Here is a 14635-nt window from a genome sequence, read left to right as displayed (position 1 = left end):
CACCGCGGTCACAGCTTCAGAGTCAAGGTTGCCATGGTTCTCCGTCAGGGTTGTGCAAAGAAATAACAGCAGAGTCACATTGTCACACGTTTTCAGGCGACCGGCTGTAAAGAATGCGACTAATTGCGACGCTTACCCAACACGTTCAACGACCCGCATCCAGCACTCTTTCCTTTCTGCTTCATACGACAGCTATGTAAATCGGTAAAACGGAAAATTGTTATTCAATCCTTTACGTCCGTGCAATTCACAACGCAGCAGTAGCGTCGATTGCTGCGTTTCTTCGTAGCGGATGGAGCTTTCGCTTTAGCTTGTTTTCGCAATTGTTCTGGGGAGTGTTGGAACTATAGAACTTCATAGCGGTTCGGTGGGGCGTCTGACTAGCGAACAGAAATTCGTAGCTCTCTTTCTGAGTGTTGAATGCGCAAAACACACGCAATATTAAGTTGAATCGTTGTTTCGCACTCGCTAGTTGCACCTGGTTCCTTAGCAAACTGCATGGGAGTCGGACTTTGCACTACGATGGCCTCCGAGATCGCGCGCCGGCGGACGTGCAGTCTCGGAGGCCATGGAACTACTCAATTATTTCCCTCTCGCTTCGACAGGTGACGCGACGCGTCTTGCGAAATTCGAGTCTGACGTCTATCAATAAAGAGGAAAGAATTGCTAGGACTAACTTCATGCGTTGCTTTCGCATTAAGTGCTCAGCTCAATACCCGCTTCGAAAAAAATATTCTTGGAAGCTGCCCTCGTACCAGATGGATATACACGATTTCGCAGGGTTGGCCTACTCCACAGCCTGTCTTCTGTCAACCGTTGTGTTCCTGCTGCTGGTCACGCATTTCAACAAGTGGCGGATGAACAAGATCTACGGCGCCATCCTGATGGGCTGGTACCTGGCTTTTATGGTGATAGCCTGCCTCCACGAACTGAACGTGTTGGGATACGTCAATCCTCCTTCCTGCGATAGTGATTACTGAGCGACAACACAACTGCGTATAATGCTGCAATGTACTAAAGCTTAGCAAACAACTTCTAGATGTGCTCACCATGAATGGTCCACGATAAGATATTCATTGCGGTAATGTCTCCGGACCTCAACTTTACTTGTAGGAGGTGCTTGACGCATGAAAGCGCGCGGCTGGCGAAACTTGGTATCCACATGAAATCAGAAGCAACAACAGCGCCCTAGCACCGAGTCGGTAGAGTGCATCCTACCTCGAGTGAGGATGTCAGACACCTAGGGCGCAGATTGCGCTCGCTCAAAATAAAAGTTTATTTTCTCTCCTAGATATTCTAATATCGTGTCAGCGTTGACTGGCCGATGGACTCGCCGATGACTGTGGCGGAGAATGGTGATGATTCTTCGACAGTGGATCATTCTGCTGCGATTCTTGCCGATTATCGGTGTGCAGCAATGAACAGAGACTGGGAAATTAATAGAACTGTCAATTGATGTATGTGGCGGGTACATCCAAGTTTGGTGACTGTGCTTGCAGTTTAAACCAAGTGGAACGGCCTGCAATCTTAGTCGGGCTGCTCTTCACGCTTCGATTCGGGAACGCAACAGTCACGTAGCTACTGAGTATTATGCATGTGTAATGCACAACAATCCAGCACCTCTCTAATGCGCATGACAAAGACTTGGGGACATGAGCACGTGGCGCCATGCCGCAAATGAATGGGGCATAGGCCGAAAAGATGACATCTGACGAAGAGAACTAATTATCAAAATCGATCCCCAGTTCTGTACAGCAGCGACCCTCTCAAAAATTCTTGTAGCATTTCAGATGCGTGGGAAAAAGTGCTTATATAGCTTCGTAGAATATGAAATTTTTTACAATAGGGCCCATGTGGTTCATGTGCGGGAAGCCACACGCTGTATAGTGCGATACTGCAATTTTACCAGAATGTTCCAGTGCGTCGCTGCTGTACAGAATCAGGACGCAATTTTGATAACCTATTTTTTTTCGTCAGATATGACTTTTTTTCGCCCATTTGCCATTTCACCCATTTCCCAAATCCTCGGTATTGTTACCTATTTGTGCTTCAGTTCTATCAGTCCTTTTTCCTCCATTAATGTAAAAGGCTTTTGCTTATTCGTCCGGTTCCGCACTTCTTCATCCCCCCGAAAGACGCACGCTATTCGCGGGAGACAGATTGGGTGCATATCCTGGCATTCCATTAAAATGTGCTTAAGTTTCGGGGCTTAAAGGGACCGACAACTGATTTTTCTCGACACAGTTTTCTACGTCGCGACAGGAAGCTCACCCTTCGTAGCGTTTGTAGCTGCAGTGGTTTATCCGAAAAGCACGTAGTTATTTCATAAGCAGTATTTTTCGATCTGAAAGGCTCCAAACACGCATGGAGGCTTGCTCCAGCAATGCTGAGAATTGATAGCGATGCCGCTAGCCCTTGTGAAAGCTGTCGTTGTTGTGCTTTCGCACGAGTTACTGTACCTATGCTTAACCACCTTTATTTTGTGCTTTCCAATCATTTTTAAAAATAGCAAGCTGTTACAATGAGATATGTGGCTTTATACACCTTCCCGGTATTTGTACAGCGTTGTGTGCGCCTGCGCCCAAGGTTGCCTGCGCCTGCGTCATGGATGGCTTGTCCCGGCGTCGTTACTCTCTCGATACACGAGCCAAGCCAAGTAATCGAAAACGTAACTGTGCATATGCACGGCTGCACCGAGTAGCAGCGTGCGTCATTTCTGAGACGAAGTGTAGGTACCAAAACTATGTCGCTCCAAAATCTTAGCGACCTGGAAACTGCGTGCACGGCTGCATGAGCACGCTGAAAAGTTGCTCAAGACGCGCTGACGAGCATGGGATCATTACGTCACGCGAAGGCAGCGCCACTTTAATGCATACTACTAACGCAGGCCTATATGCACATTATTATGGAGTAATACCTTTTAAAATAAAGAAACGAACAATATTTGAATACTAACAAAAAAATCGTCAACCGCGTACAGTAATCAATGGTCGCGTGGCCGTCTTCATCGGATCATTCATGTTTTTGCCACCAGAGGCGCCACAGGTCATTTTTCGCGACTTTCAATTAAATAAAAATATAAATCCATCTCTCATGAAAAAAACAGGTTTGGTTTGAGTCAGTGCGGCGGACAATCTTTACATCAGTGGAGTCAACTCATTTGATATTCTGGGCAGTTGTCGGTCCCTTTAAGTTGTGTTTCAGGAAAGATGGGTCATCTTATCTTGTTGAGAATATTTCGTGCGCTCTGTCTTTGTCCTCAACGGGTTTTGTTCTCAAACCGACCTGGTTTGAGGACCAAGCTGCATGTCATCCTTAGGGCTCTGTGTTTTGGATAACTCCGAAAAAATCCGATAAACACTCGACTGCTTTTGACTTGTAACCGAGCCACAGGCGTGCGCAGATGGGGGCAGAGGGGCGGCCGCCCGCCCTAGTCACCTAAGAAGAGGGGGGCGCAAAGTTTGCCCCATACATTGACTTAATAGGCAAGGTGCGGGGGGGGCGGCGATGAACACCCCCCCCCCCCCTGAAGGGGAACAGTGCCTATGAACCGAGTATAGTGGTGCCAAGCCTTACGGAAGAGCGGAGCTGGTCCGCCTTCCTTGTCTCTCTCGATTTTTATCTTCCTTTCTCTCTGTTTGTTGTATCTCTTTCTGTATCTTGTTCTTTCTATGTCTTTCTTTCCCACTCTATCTATATTTATTTCTCTTTCTTTCTGTCACTCTATTTGTCGCTTCCTCTTTCTTTCTCTATCTTTCCCCCTCTTTATTTGTTCATATTTATCTCGTTCTTTCTCTTTCTGCCTTGCTCTCTGTTTTTTCTATCTCTCTTTTGTGTCTGTTTCCATCTCTTTCTCTCTCTGTTGTTCTATCTTTTTATGTGTATATTCCTTTTAATTCTCTCTGTTTTTTTTCTTTCTATAGACGATTTTCCGCAGCGGAGCACGGGCGCTGCCGTATTTGATCACGTGATCGTAACTGGCCTTTCCCCAGCCAGTTGCCCCAGCCAACGCATTGGGCCAGCGAAGTGGCCGTACTACACAAGCTGGTTGTAGCAGGGTGTAAGGAAGTCACGTGCTTGCGCAGGAAAACATAGTTCTACATGTAATCACCTCAAAGGTGATAACGTTGATATATTTGCGTTTGTTTGGCACGTACCACGCTACAACGATAAGCGATATGTTTAATCTACTTCGTATTTATGGTGTATGCCTTTAATTGTTGTATTAGCAACCGCCAGTAACTGGGGTTACTAGCCAACATGGCAGCACCCATGCAGACGCGACAGCCCGCTTCGATCCGAACTCGCGCTTGCTACTCGACCACTGTCCTCACAGCAATAAATAAATGGCAAAATCGGCCATCGCTTTGTGTCAGCTCACGCTGGAGAAAAAGCATCAGGTATGCTTTGTCTTTATTATTGCAATCAGCTGTGTTTATTTAGCCATGCCTGCTAAGCATTGTCTCCGACAATATGAGAATGAATCTTGAAAACACTGCAAAATACCGACGAGTGCATTGCTCTCGAAGCTTCAGGACGCGAATATAAACCAAATAAATGCGGAGGTTTTGAACTTACGGGTACACAGCGCAGGACGAGGACGTGATAAATTCGAGGCGGAAGGAAACTGCATCCACAGGTGCCGCCATGTTTACTTTCCCGGCGCTGCCGTCTGCTCGCTTTTACTCGCGTGCGCGCAGACGCTATGGGAACGCCGAGCAGACGACGCGGATGGAGACATATTGAGCAGCGCTGCCAAAGGCCACGGCAGGGTGATGGCCATGGAGACGGCCACGGTAGGGGGAAGGCCACAGTGCGGTGGCGCCATCTAGTTTTTATTGAACAAACCAGCTGCGGAAAATCGTCTATCGCTTTCTTTCTCTCTCTCTCTCTTTCACGTGTTTGTTTAACGCTCGCACCTATTGTACTCGGTAGTGGGGCTTACCCAATTCCTGTGGCGCATACCCGCCCGAGGATTTTTGTTCGCGTTGGACAAACAGCTCCTCTGTTAAAAATACCACGTGACACGCCCTCGTACTGACGATATGCTTCCCTCGCAGTGGTTCATAACAGTGATGAGCAAACGCAGCGGTTATCGCAGAATGCACTAGAACCAGGGGGAGTGCCCGGATCGGGCTTCGAAAGGTGGAGCCCAAACAGGCCCCCCCTTGTGGTGCTGCGATCGGTATCCCGCAATACGAAGTCATTCAAAAAATGCGCGCCGCTCCACCAAAATGGTGCAGAGGCAGAATGGCCGCTAACCACTCAAAACACCCAGGTTCGAGTTGCAGCTATAGATGGTGTTTTTCTTTTGTAAGACTTGTCCTGGTTGTATTGATTTTTTTTTAATTTCTTAAAACTCGCTTCAGTTGCTACGCACTGCCACAAAAAAGTCACGTGAAATATCAAGGAAAAGAAAAGAAATTTGACAGTGAGCGTGAATATTTGTAGCGCCACCGCACGGGATTCAAGAAAAACAAAAAAATATGGCGTCCGAAGTTTTCTTGCGAATAGTAGACTCAGCCGCACACGTATTCTTAGACGAAATCAGAGAAGTCTTGCTTAACACATCATCGCGCCGAGGAGGCTTGTGCGCAAATTGCATTGTTCTTTGAAGGGAAGGTGTCACGTGATCTCGGCAACGCTTGCAGTGTGGATGGGATTGAGAGAGACGGGAGACGGCGGTGGCACGGCTACAGACTATTTCACACAACACGGCAAAAAATTAACATATGGCGAGCCGTCAACGCGAGAGAAGACGACGAAGTTGCGCTTCAGCTGCTCCGCACGTTCGAGCCTAGCGCGTGAGAAGAAGACGCCCGCAAGAACGACAGCGGCTGTGGTTGTACATCGGAGAGCAAGCAGCAATAAAATATGTGGGAAAGTGAACGCCTCACGTCATCCCACAAGTGGTGACCCGGACATCGAACGGCAACGCGCCTCCTGCCCGTCCCTTCGCCAACGCACTGAGCGTCACGGCCATCCCCGTTTCTTCGGTGACTAGAGTAAGGACTTCAGCAACGTACATTCCGACTGACCATGGACACCACACCCAACAGTGACGCAACGCCGAATCCCACGGTACCCGACCCTGTCGTCGCTACTCTCAAGATACCGGAGTTTTGGCAGGCGGACTCGGAACTCTGGTTTCTGAGCGTCGAGCCACTCTTCCGACGACACCGGGTCACATCGCAATCAGCGAGGTACGACTATGTCATCGGCGCTTTACCACCTGCTGTCATCGCCATCGTAAGAGACATTCTGCGCTCTCCGCCTCCTGACAACCCCTACGACACTCTTAAAGCAGAGCTCATCCGCCGCACAACCGAGTCGGAACAGCGTAGGCTGCAGCAGCTGCTCACCGCGGAGGAACTCGGTGACCGCAAACCTACGGAGCTTCTGCGTCGCATGCGACATCTCATCGGGGACAACCCTGCTGCATTGGACGCATCCATCCTACGAGAGCTCTTCCTACAGCGACTGCCGCAGCAGGTGCGGATGATTTTGAGTGTGTCCTCCACGGAAACCCTCGACTCACTGGCACAGATGGCCGACAAGATTATGGATGTCGGTGCCCCGTCCATATCTGCAATCGAGAGACGTGATTCTTCCCACTTTGCGCAGGTCCGCGATGACCGCTTAGACCGCCTCCTTCAAGCTAACGAGGAGCTCAACCGCAAAGTGGACCAGCTGGCCGCTGAACTGAGCTTGCTGAAAGCAGACCACCGACGCACTACTTCACGACAACGACGCCAAAGCCGCGAGAGATCGCCAAGTGTGCCTCGCAGCGTCTTCTGGTACCACCACCGATACGGGGCACGCGCTCGTCAGTGCCATCAGCCATGCCAGTTTGCGGGAAACGCACGGGCCACGCACTGACGGCGGCCAGTGTTGCAGGCCCGACATACAGCCGCCTATTCCACGTCACGGACCGCGTCACCAAAGTTCGGTACATCATCGACACGGGTGCCGAAGTGTGTGTTGTTCCTCCTACGCTGGAGGACCGTCGGCGACGCCAGACCACGCCGCCTGTCACTGCTGTTAATGGTTCCACCATACGGACCTACGGACAGAGGTCTGTTACGCTTGACATCGGCTTGAGACGCACGTTTCGTTGGATTTTCTTAATCGCCGACGTGCGTGTACCAATTATCGGTGCGGATTTTCTTTGGCATTTTAAGCTTGTGGTGGACCTACGACATAGCCGCCTCGTGGATTCTGAGACCCACCTAACAGTTCAAGGCGTGACATCGAATTTACCACCCTTACCTCTCGTGCAAGCTCATGCCAAAGTCTCTCCGCCGTGGTCTACGCTTCTGGAAGAATTTTCCGACCTCTTCCGTGCTCCATCTCTGGAAGACCCAGTGCGCCACAATGTCACTCATCACATTGTGACAGTAGGAGCACCTGTGTTTGCACGTGCTCGTCGTCTCGCACCTGACCGTTACAAGATTGCACGGCAAGAATTCGAGCACATGCTTGACCTCGGATACGTCCGCCCCTCTTCCGGTGCCTGGTCCTCACCGCTACACATGGTCCCCAAACACTCAGGTGACTGGAGACCGTGCGGTGACTATCGCGCCCTCAACAAAGTGACGGTACCGGACCGCTATCCGATACCGCACATCCAGGACTTCACGGCATTGCTGCACGGTGCCACCATATTCAGCAAAATCGACCTAGTGAAGGCATACCACCAAATACCTGTCGAGCCTTCCGACGTACCGAAGACTGCCATAATAACACCTTTTGGAATGTTTGAATACATACGGATGCCCTTCGGTCTACGAAACGCAGCACAAACCTTTCAACGGTTCGTAGACCAGGTTCTTCGTGGTTTGACCTGCTGCTTCGCGTACATCGACGACATTCTCGTCTTCAGCACTTCAGCAGAAGATCATGAACTTCACCTGCGTCAGGTTTTCACGCGGCTCCGGAAATATGGACTTGTCGTCAACGGATCGAAGAGCGAGTTCGGAGTTTCCTCACTGGACTTCCTTGGCCATCGCGTGGATTCCCGTGGGATCTCTCCACCGATGGCGCGCGTGGAAGCTCTATTGCAGTTTCCACGGCCAACAACTACGAAGAAGCTGCGTGAATTCCTCGGGCTCGCCAACTATTACCGTCGGTTTATTCCACACTGCGCGGCCATCTTGAAACCGCTACATGCACTTCTGTCCGGTCAAACGAAGCCGAACGCTTCCATCTCCTGGACAGACGACGCTGAGACAGCTTTCAATTCCATCAAGGAAGCTCTGGCTAACGCAACGCTCCTCGCGCATCCAAAGAGCGACGCCATCACGTCACTCACCGTGGATGCCTCCGACGTCGCCATCGGAGCAGTCCTGCAGCAGTTGGTCGACGGAGTTTGGCAGCCGGTCGCTTTCTTCTCTAGGAAACTCTCACAGACCGAGTCCCGTTACAGCACGTTCGGTCGCGAACTACTCGCGGCCTATTGGCTGTCAAGCATTTTCGTCACGTCCTCGAAGGTCGGCAATTCCATATCCTCACCGACCACAAGCCGCTCACGTCTACCTCGACCGCTACCAACTCTGCCCACACCCCACGTGAGATCCGCCAGCTTGCCTACCTATCGGAGTTCACGAGCGATATCCGGCACATCAGTGGCAAAGACAACCCCGTGGCTGACGCACTATCCCGCGTAGAAATCAACGCAACGATGGATGAGCGCCCGCCAGTCGACTTTGCAGCCATGGCTACTGCACAACAGGAGGACAGCGAACTTCAGGTTCTCCGACGCCAAGAGAACTCCCTCAAGTTCGAAGATGTCCAACTTCCAGGCTGCGTGATTCCCCTCGTTTGTGACACGTCTACCGGTTGTCCTCGACCGTACGTCCCAGCGCCATTTCGCCGCAGTGTCTTTGACGCCTTGCATTCCTTGTCGCACCCCGGCATACGTGCGACTCAACGCCTCATCACAGCGCGATATCTATGGCCACGTATGAACATCGACGTCCGCCGCTGGACACGTGCTTGTCTCAAGTGCCAGCAAACCAAAGTCCAGCGTCACACAGTCAGCCCACTGGGTACCTTCACACCTCCGGACTCACGGTTCAGTCACGTGCACCTGGACCTCGTAGGCCCTTTGCCCCCATCGGAAAACAGCCGGTATATATTAACGTGCGTAGACCGGTTTACGCGGTGGCCTGAGGCACTACCGCTCACCAACATCACCGCAGAGTTAGTTGCCCACGGACTCATCACCGTGTGGATAAGCCGCTACGGAGTTCCCAAGACCATCACAACGGATCGAGGTCGTCAGTTTGACTCCGCGCTCTTCCGGACTTTGTCCCGTATGCTTGGTGTCAAGCACATCAAGACGACAGCCTACCACCCTATGTCGAATGGCATGGTTGAGCGGTTTCACCGCCAACTCAAAGCCTCGCTCATGGACTCACGATCATTGATACCCTGGACGGAGCGACTGCCACTCGTCCTCCTCGCCCTTCGCAGCACGATACGCACGGACGCTTCTTGCTCCTCAGCTGAGCTCGTTTTTGGCACGACCTTAAGGCTTCCTGGCCAGTTTTTCGACGTGTCTCCGGTACCACCAATGGACGTTGCTGATTATGCCAGTCGCCTCAGGAACGCCATGAAAGACGTGTCTCCTATCCCACCACGTGAACACTCATGCCCAAGTTTCGTCAGTCGTGCTCTGCGGGATTGCACACACGTCTTCGTACGGCACGACGCTATCAGACCACCACTACAACCGCCTTACGACGGATCCTTTAGAGTCATCAAGCGTTGCCCCAAGCATTTTGTCCTGCTGATTAATGGACGCAAAGACAGTGTCTCCATTGACCGCATTAAGCCGGGCTTCCTCGACACCGACGCCGTCCTCGCAGACGACAAGCCATCCTCCAACACCAGACGAACGCGCTTCGCAACAGTAGCAACTACCAGCCAGGGGCGGATCCAGGCGCTTGCTTTGGGGGGGGCGGTTGGTTGTTGGGGGGGGGGGGGGAGGGGGGGGAGGGGGGCGTTGCCCAACTTTAAAACTTCACGTTAGTAACCAAATGCTCATTATTTTTGTTCTCAGTTGCATTGCTCAGTGCCATTTCATTATCTAAAATAATATCTCGTAGAAAACCACGTGCAGTTTTGAAAACAATTTATTGACATGGTGGGCATGGTCAAATCTTGTAATATCACAAAAACCTAAAAGTTTACGCAGGAATCTGAGTAATATCGGCGACAAATATGAACACAAGAGAGAATGCAAATCACGCAAGCAGCATTAACCAGCATAGAGCGGCGATTTGTACGTTTACACGAAGTCTCACCGAGCTTTGTACATAGGAAAGTAGAGCGACACTCATCATTCATGAGTCATACACAAGAAGTACGATGAGGTATCTAGAGTGATACAAAACAACTACAATAATGTTTACTAAAAGTAAACATAACTGCATTATACAGGGTTGATGGCAACTTTGAAGAAAACAATTCAAGGGTTTTTAAGGACTTTCAAGCACCTAACGAAGAATTTTCAAGGACTTCAAGCAACACTTGTTGAGATCGTAGAAAAAGGAAACACCAGCTTTTACAGCATGAAGCACATCCTTCATTGCACACAAGCCAAAGTAGGAACATTTTCACAATTAATAGCTAACTAAAGGAATTCTCACCGTTCCTTTTTCGCTCATAATTTTTACACTATTTTCCACGGGTTTCAGTGTTCTTCTGCTAAGTTGCTTAAACTGATTCACCTCACAATATGGATGTATTGCGTGAGCGCGTGTGCACATGACACATACACAAAATGTGCATTGCCAGCCTTAAAATTTTTTCAACTTATATGTATATAAGACATAATCGCCGCTAATATAACACAATAACGCAGGAAAAAACACAAACATGACAACATGGGCAGCACTTGCAACTTATTTTGTGACATTTTAGGGGCAATTATGTCACATATAGCAAGTACCAACTAGGCGATGAACACGTTCACCTGTTGAGCATATATGCCCACACACACACACATATGCAAAGGGGTCGGGCTCCCTTCACTCTCTACTGCCACAAAATAAAATCCTCGTCAACCCTCTGATCAAAAGTAGGCTCGTGCAAACATAACTTTCTAGGCTCAAAGTGAATGGCAATTAGTGTCGAATAATTTTGTAGTGATTTCATATAGTAGCGGGATTTGAATTGTAGTAGGATGCAAACTATATGTGGAAAAATAATTTAAGTTTTAAAATTTCTCATACGTAAGCAATATAAGACGATAATAAAAGGAATGACTGAAGTGCAGAAGTGTGGCTTCGCGCTGGGACGGATTTCCCCTGACAAGGTGGTTTTTCGGCACAGCAGTCCCGTGTTGCAGTGAAACCATCTTTAAAGCGGGTTACATGTGTTAGAATATGTCTGTTCGTTCTTTTTAAATACTTTCAAATTCTAAATTAATGTCATAGCGAATTGGAACCGTGTAATATGAGCTCGATTATTGGCACAGAACTATCCAAAATGCAATTGCTAAAAATTGGCTCAACAAAAGTGTATTGACAAAATTCAAGGACATTTAGGGACCTACAAGAATTTAAGAGTTTTCAAGGCCTTAAAAGTGCTATTTCAAAATTCCAGGGTTTTCAAGGGTTTCAAGGACAGCTACGACCCCTGTAGCATAAGAAAAGGCGGCAATCTTAACCAACAAAACAAAAATCGGAAAGAAACATGTGCAGCAGAAAAACGATATTTACACACGAATGAATGTGTATATTCGTGATAAAAAGGTTCACAGGTTTGTTAGAAAAGCATGCGGGGTTGGCATCTTCGGCAATTAAGCTTGTAAAGACTCAAACTATGGAGGCTGGTTAAATCACAAGCTCTAACCTCCGCTGTCCGCTACATTTGGTTGCGAACCGCTCAATCACTTTACTCGTGTCAATGGTAATGTCCCTATTAGCATGTAATAATGCCAGCCCAGTCAAACGCTCTTCACCCATTTGAGAGCGCATCCACGTCTTCGGACGTCGTAAAGCAGAAAAAGACCTTTCGGCACTGGCCACACTTACGGGTAGAGTGGCCAGTATCACCGCATGCGCATTGCGATCCTGCCAGGGCAGATGTAAATTTATGCTCTTCACGCGGAGCTCATAATAAATTTAAAGACACGCGACAAACTTGGCATCCAAGCAATCGAAAGTTATCAATCGAAAGCGCACGCGAAAGCGTGGTGGTTGTTTGCTGACAGCTCCGAGCAGACACGACTGCCGCAACGAAGGTGTGTTTTACCGGTAACATATTCGCAACTTTCACAGATGGTAGCGACGCCATGCGGCAGCCGTCAGAACTGTCCTTCAGGGGATGCCCACGCAGCCAGCCCATTCCCGCGTTCAGTCGGCACCACTTCGGCGGTTCGCTGGTGCTTTATTTTTAGTCGATGGCGAGTTTAACGACGGCTTTTCTGAACGCTGTAGTGAACTACTGAAGTCGGACAGGTACTGCGAGTCGTAGTGGCAATTATTTACTTTATTGTTTCCTCAGTATGGGCAAGAGGTACAAGAATCATAAAATTTCCTGCGTGCCGCAGTGCACACGCCGTGCCGTCAAAGGCGAGGTTTCCTGTTTTGCACGAGCAGTGACCCTGCAAGAGAAAAAAAAAAAAAAAAACATTTGTACTCGCGGCATTTCAGCTGCGTGGGGGATTACTCCATCGAATTTTTTGTCATCAAAGTACTTCTTTTGTAGACTGTGGTTTTTTACTTATATTCTGCACTGATCACATATCATCATTTGTTAATTGACTGGTTTTTATTTCTGTTGCACACACGCCAATCATTGCGTGGGGCTACGGTTTAGTGCAGCAGCCTACTGGCAGATTTATTTTCCATTGTCCTCTATCTGTGAACATATAAATGATGAAAATAAGATTTCGATTTGAAATTAGTGTTTCTGTGGTGATGAAATCTGCTTCCAAGCATGTCTCATCTGCTGTTCTACCCCATAAATCCCGCTTCAGCAGTCAAATACAACAAAGTTCCTTTTGTTTACAAGCGCATAAAAGCAGCGAAGTTTCTGCCGTGCAAAGCGATAATAGGGTTCGAACAGCGACGTCGCGACTGTAGGTACACGCTCGTTCACTCTTAGCTAGATCATGCGAGAGGATGGCTGGGCTCTTCAGAGCGCCATTGCTTCCGTCGTAGCCGAGCATCGAAGCGAAAATAGGACAAGAAGCAGGAGCTTCAGGTTGCTCTACACCTGTGCTACTTTTGCTTCCGACGAACTGATCCTCTAGAGCGCAGCCATCCGCTCGCATGATCTGAGAGCGAACGACCGTGTGCATATACTCCATACCACACGCATCAGCAGCAAGCGCTTCGTTCGCGGGCAGCGTTCGGGCCCGGTGAGCAACAGGTGTTTCTGTACTATCTATCAGTGGTAAAAAAAAAATAACTACACTTCCATAAGCGCGGTCACACACGCAAAGTCGGCGAGAATACCCCGTCGAAGAAAGGGACACGAGGAAGGTAAACAAGCCAGTACAGTACGTGGACTTACCTTTATCGTTTGGTCGCGCCTGAATTCGAACCACAGCTCGTGTGGGCATTCCGCAGTTGGAAAGTCTGCTGGCATAATCCTTGTACGACGAAGCTGTGCACTCCTTCACACCACAGCAAATGATATGCCCGGCGTTCAAAACATTTTCTCCTTCAAAAGTACACCGCACACGCGTTTCTGAACCCCCAATGTGCGATGTAATACATCCAAGAGTCAATGACCTTCTAAAAAAAGCCGTGACAAAACGACGGCTGTAGCCGAATGACTGCGCGGTTCGAAGTGACAGACACACTCTCTGGCGGTGTCGGCACGGTCCCCTAAACGACAGCCATATTGGATTTCCACTAGCGCCCTCTCTAGGCCGTGAAAGTTGCGAATAATTACAGAACCCGCGCAGTCACCTCCCTATTCATGTCATAGAAATGTGGCCTTTCACCATCGGCACGCACGTAGCGCTCGCCCAAACAGCATCGTCCTTGACGACCTGCTCGGTCCCGCAAAGGTGGTCGATCAACCGCTCTCCTCTGGTGAGATTTACACCGTGAAAACGTTTTTTCCATCTTTTCCACCTTTCTAAACCTTCAGAGCAAGCGACAAGTGAAGCTGCACGTGCAAGGCGAGCAGAGAACAGCGCGTGCAGGGTGCGTGAACGTGCTGAGACAGCGCAGTCAAAAGGCAGGTGCGGGGAGAGCAGCGACCGGTTTTTGCAAGAAAGGCGGCGAAACGCGCGCGACGCAGCGTCCCCTGGCCGAGCTTGGGAGGCCTGGCCGGGTAGACTGCACGTGCGCACGCTTCTTTCCTTAGCGAGCGCGCACGTGCAGTCTAGCCCGGCCGTGCCGTAACTAGCTAAAACAGGAACAAGAAAACACTGCATTTGAAGCACAACACTCGACTTCGCCATTTTTTTTCGCAAATGTATCGCATTTTTAACTTTAGAAAATTTCGGGAAGTAATCAAAACCATTTTCTCCTGTCCCCTCCTGGCAGCTAAACTCTTAAAAAACAAAGGCCGACAACATCACTAACCTAATACTAACCGTTTACTAGTCACAAAAGCACTACCGTCTTGGCAATGGAAGATAATAAAATGCGGGTTAGTGAAATTCACT

General features: G+C 49.3%; 1 protein-coding gene across 3 annotated transcripts in view; it reads left to right on the top strand.

The window, feature by feature from the left end:
• Window positions 1-1284, top strand: part of LOC119379406 (probable sodium/potassium/calcium exchanger CG1090) — a 527113-nt gene extending 525829 nt beyond the window's left edge. For all 3 annotated transcript variants that reach the window (XM_049411972.1, XM_049411973.1, XM_049411971.1), the window contains one exon: window positions 781-1284. In XM_049411972.1, the coding sequence (XP_049267929.1) occupies window positions 781-980 (200 nt within the window). In that variant the 3' untranslated portion in view covers window positions 981-1284. The remainder of the gene's footprint in view (window positions 1-780) is intronic.
• Window positions 1285-14635: the final 13351 nt, after the last annotated feature.

The sequence above is a fragment of the Rhipicephalus sanguineus genome, chromosome 1 (genome assembly GCF_013339695.2).
Source record: "Rhipicephalus sanguineus isolate Rsan-2018 chromosome 1, BIME_Rsan_1.4, whole genome shotgun sequence".
Lineage (NCBI taxonomy): Eukaryota > Metazoa > Arthropoda > Arachnida > Ixodida > Ixodidae > Rhipicephalus > Rhipicephalus sanguineus.
This window is presented reverse-complemented; position numbering and strand designations above follow the sequence as displayed.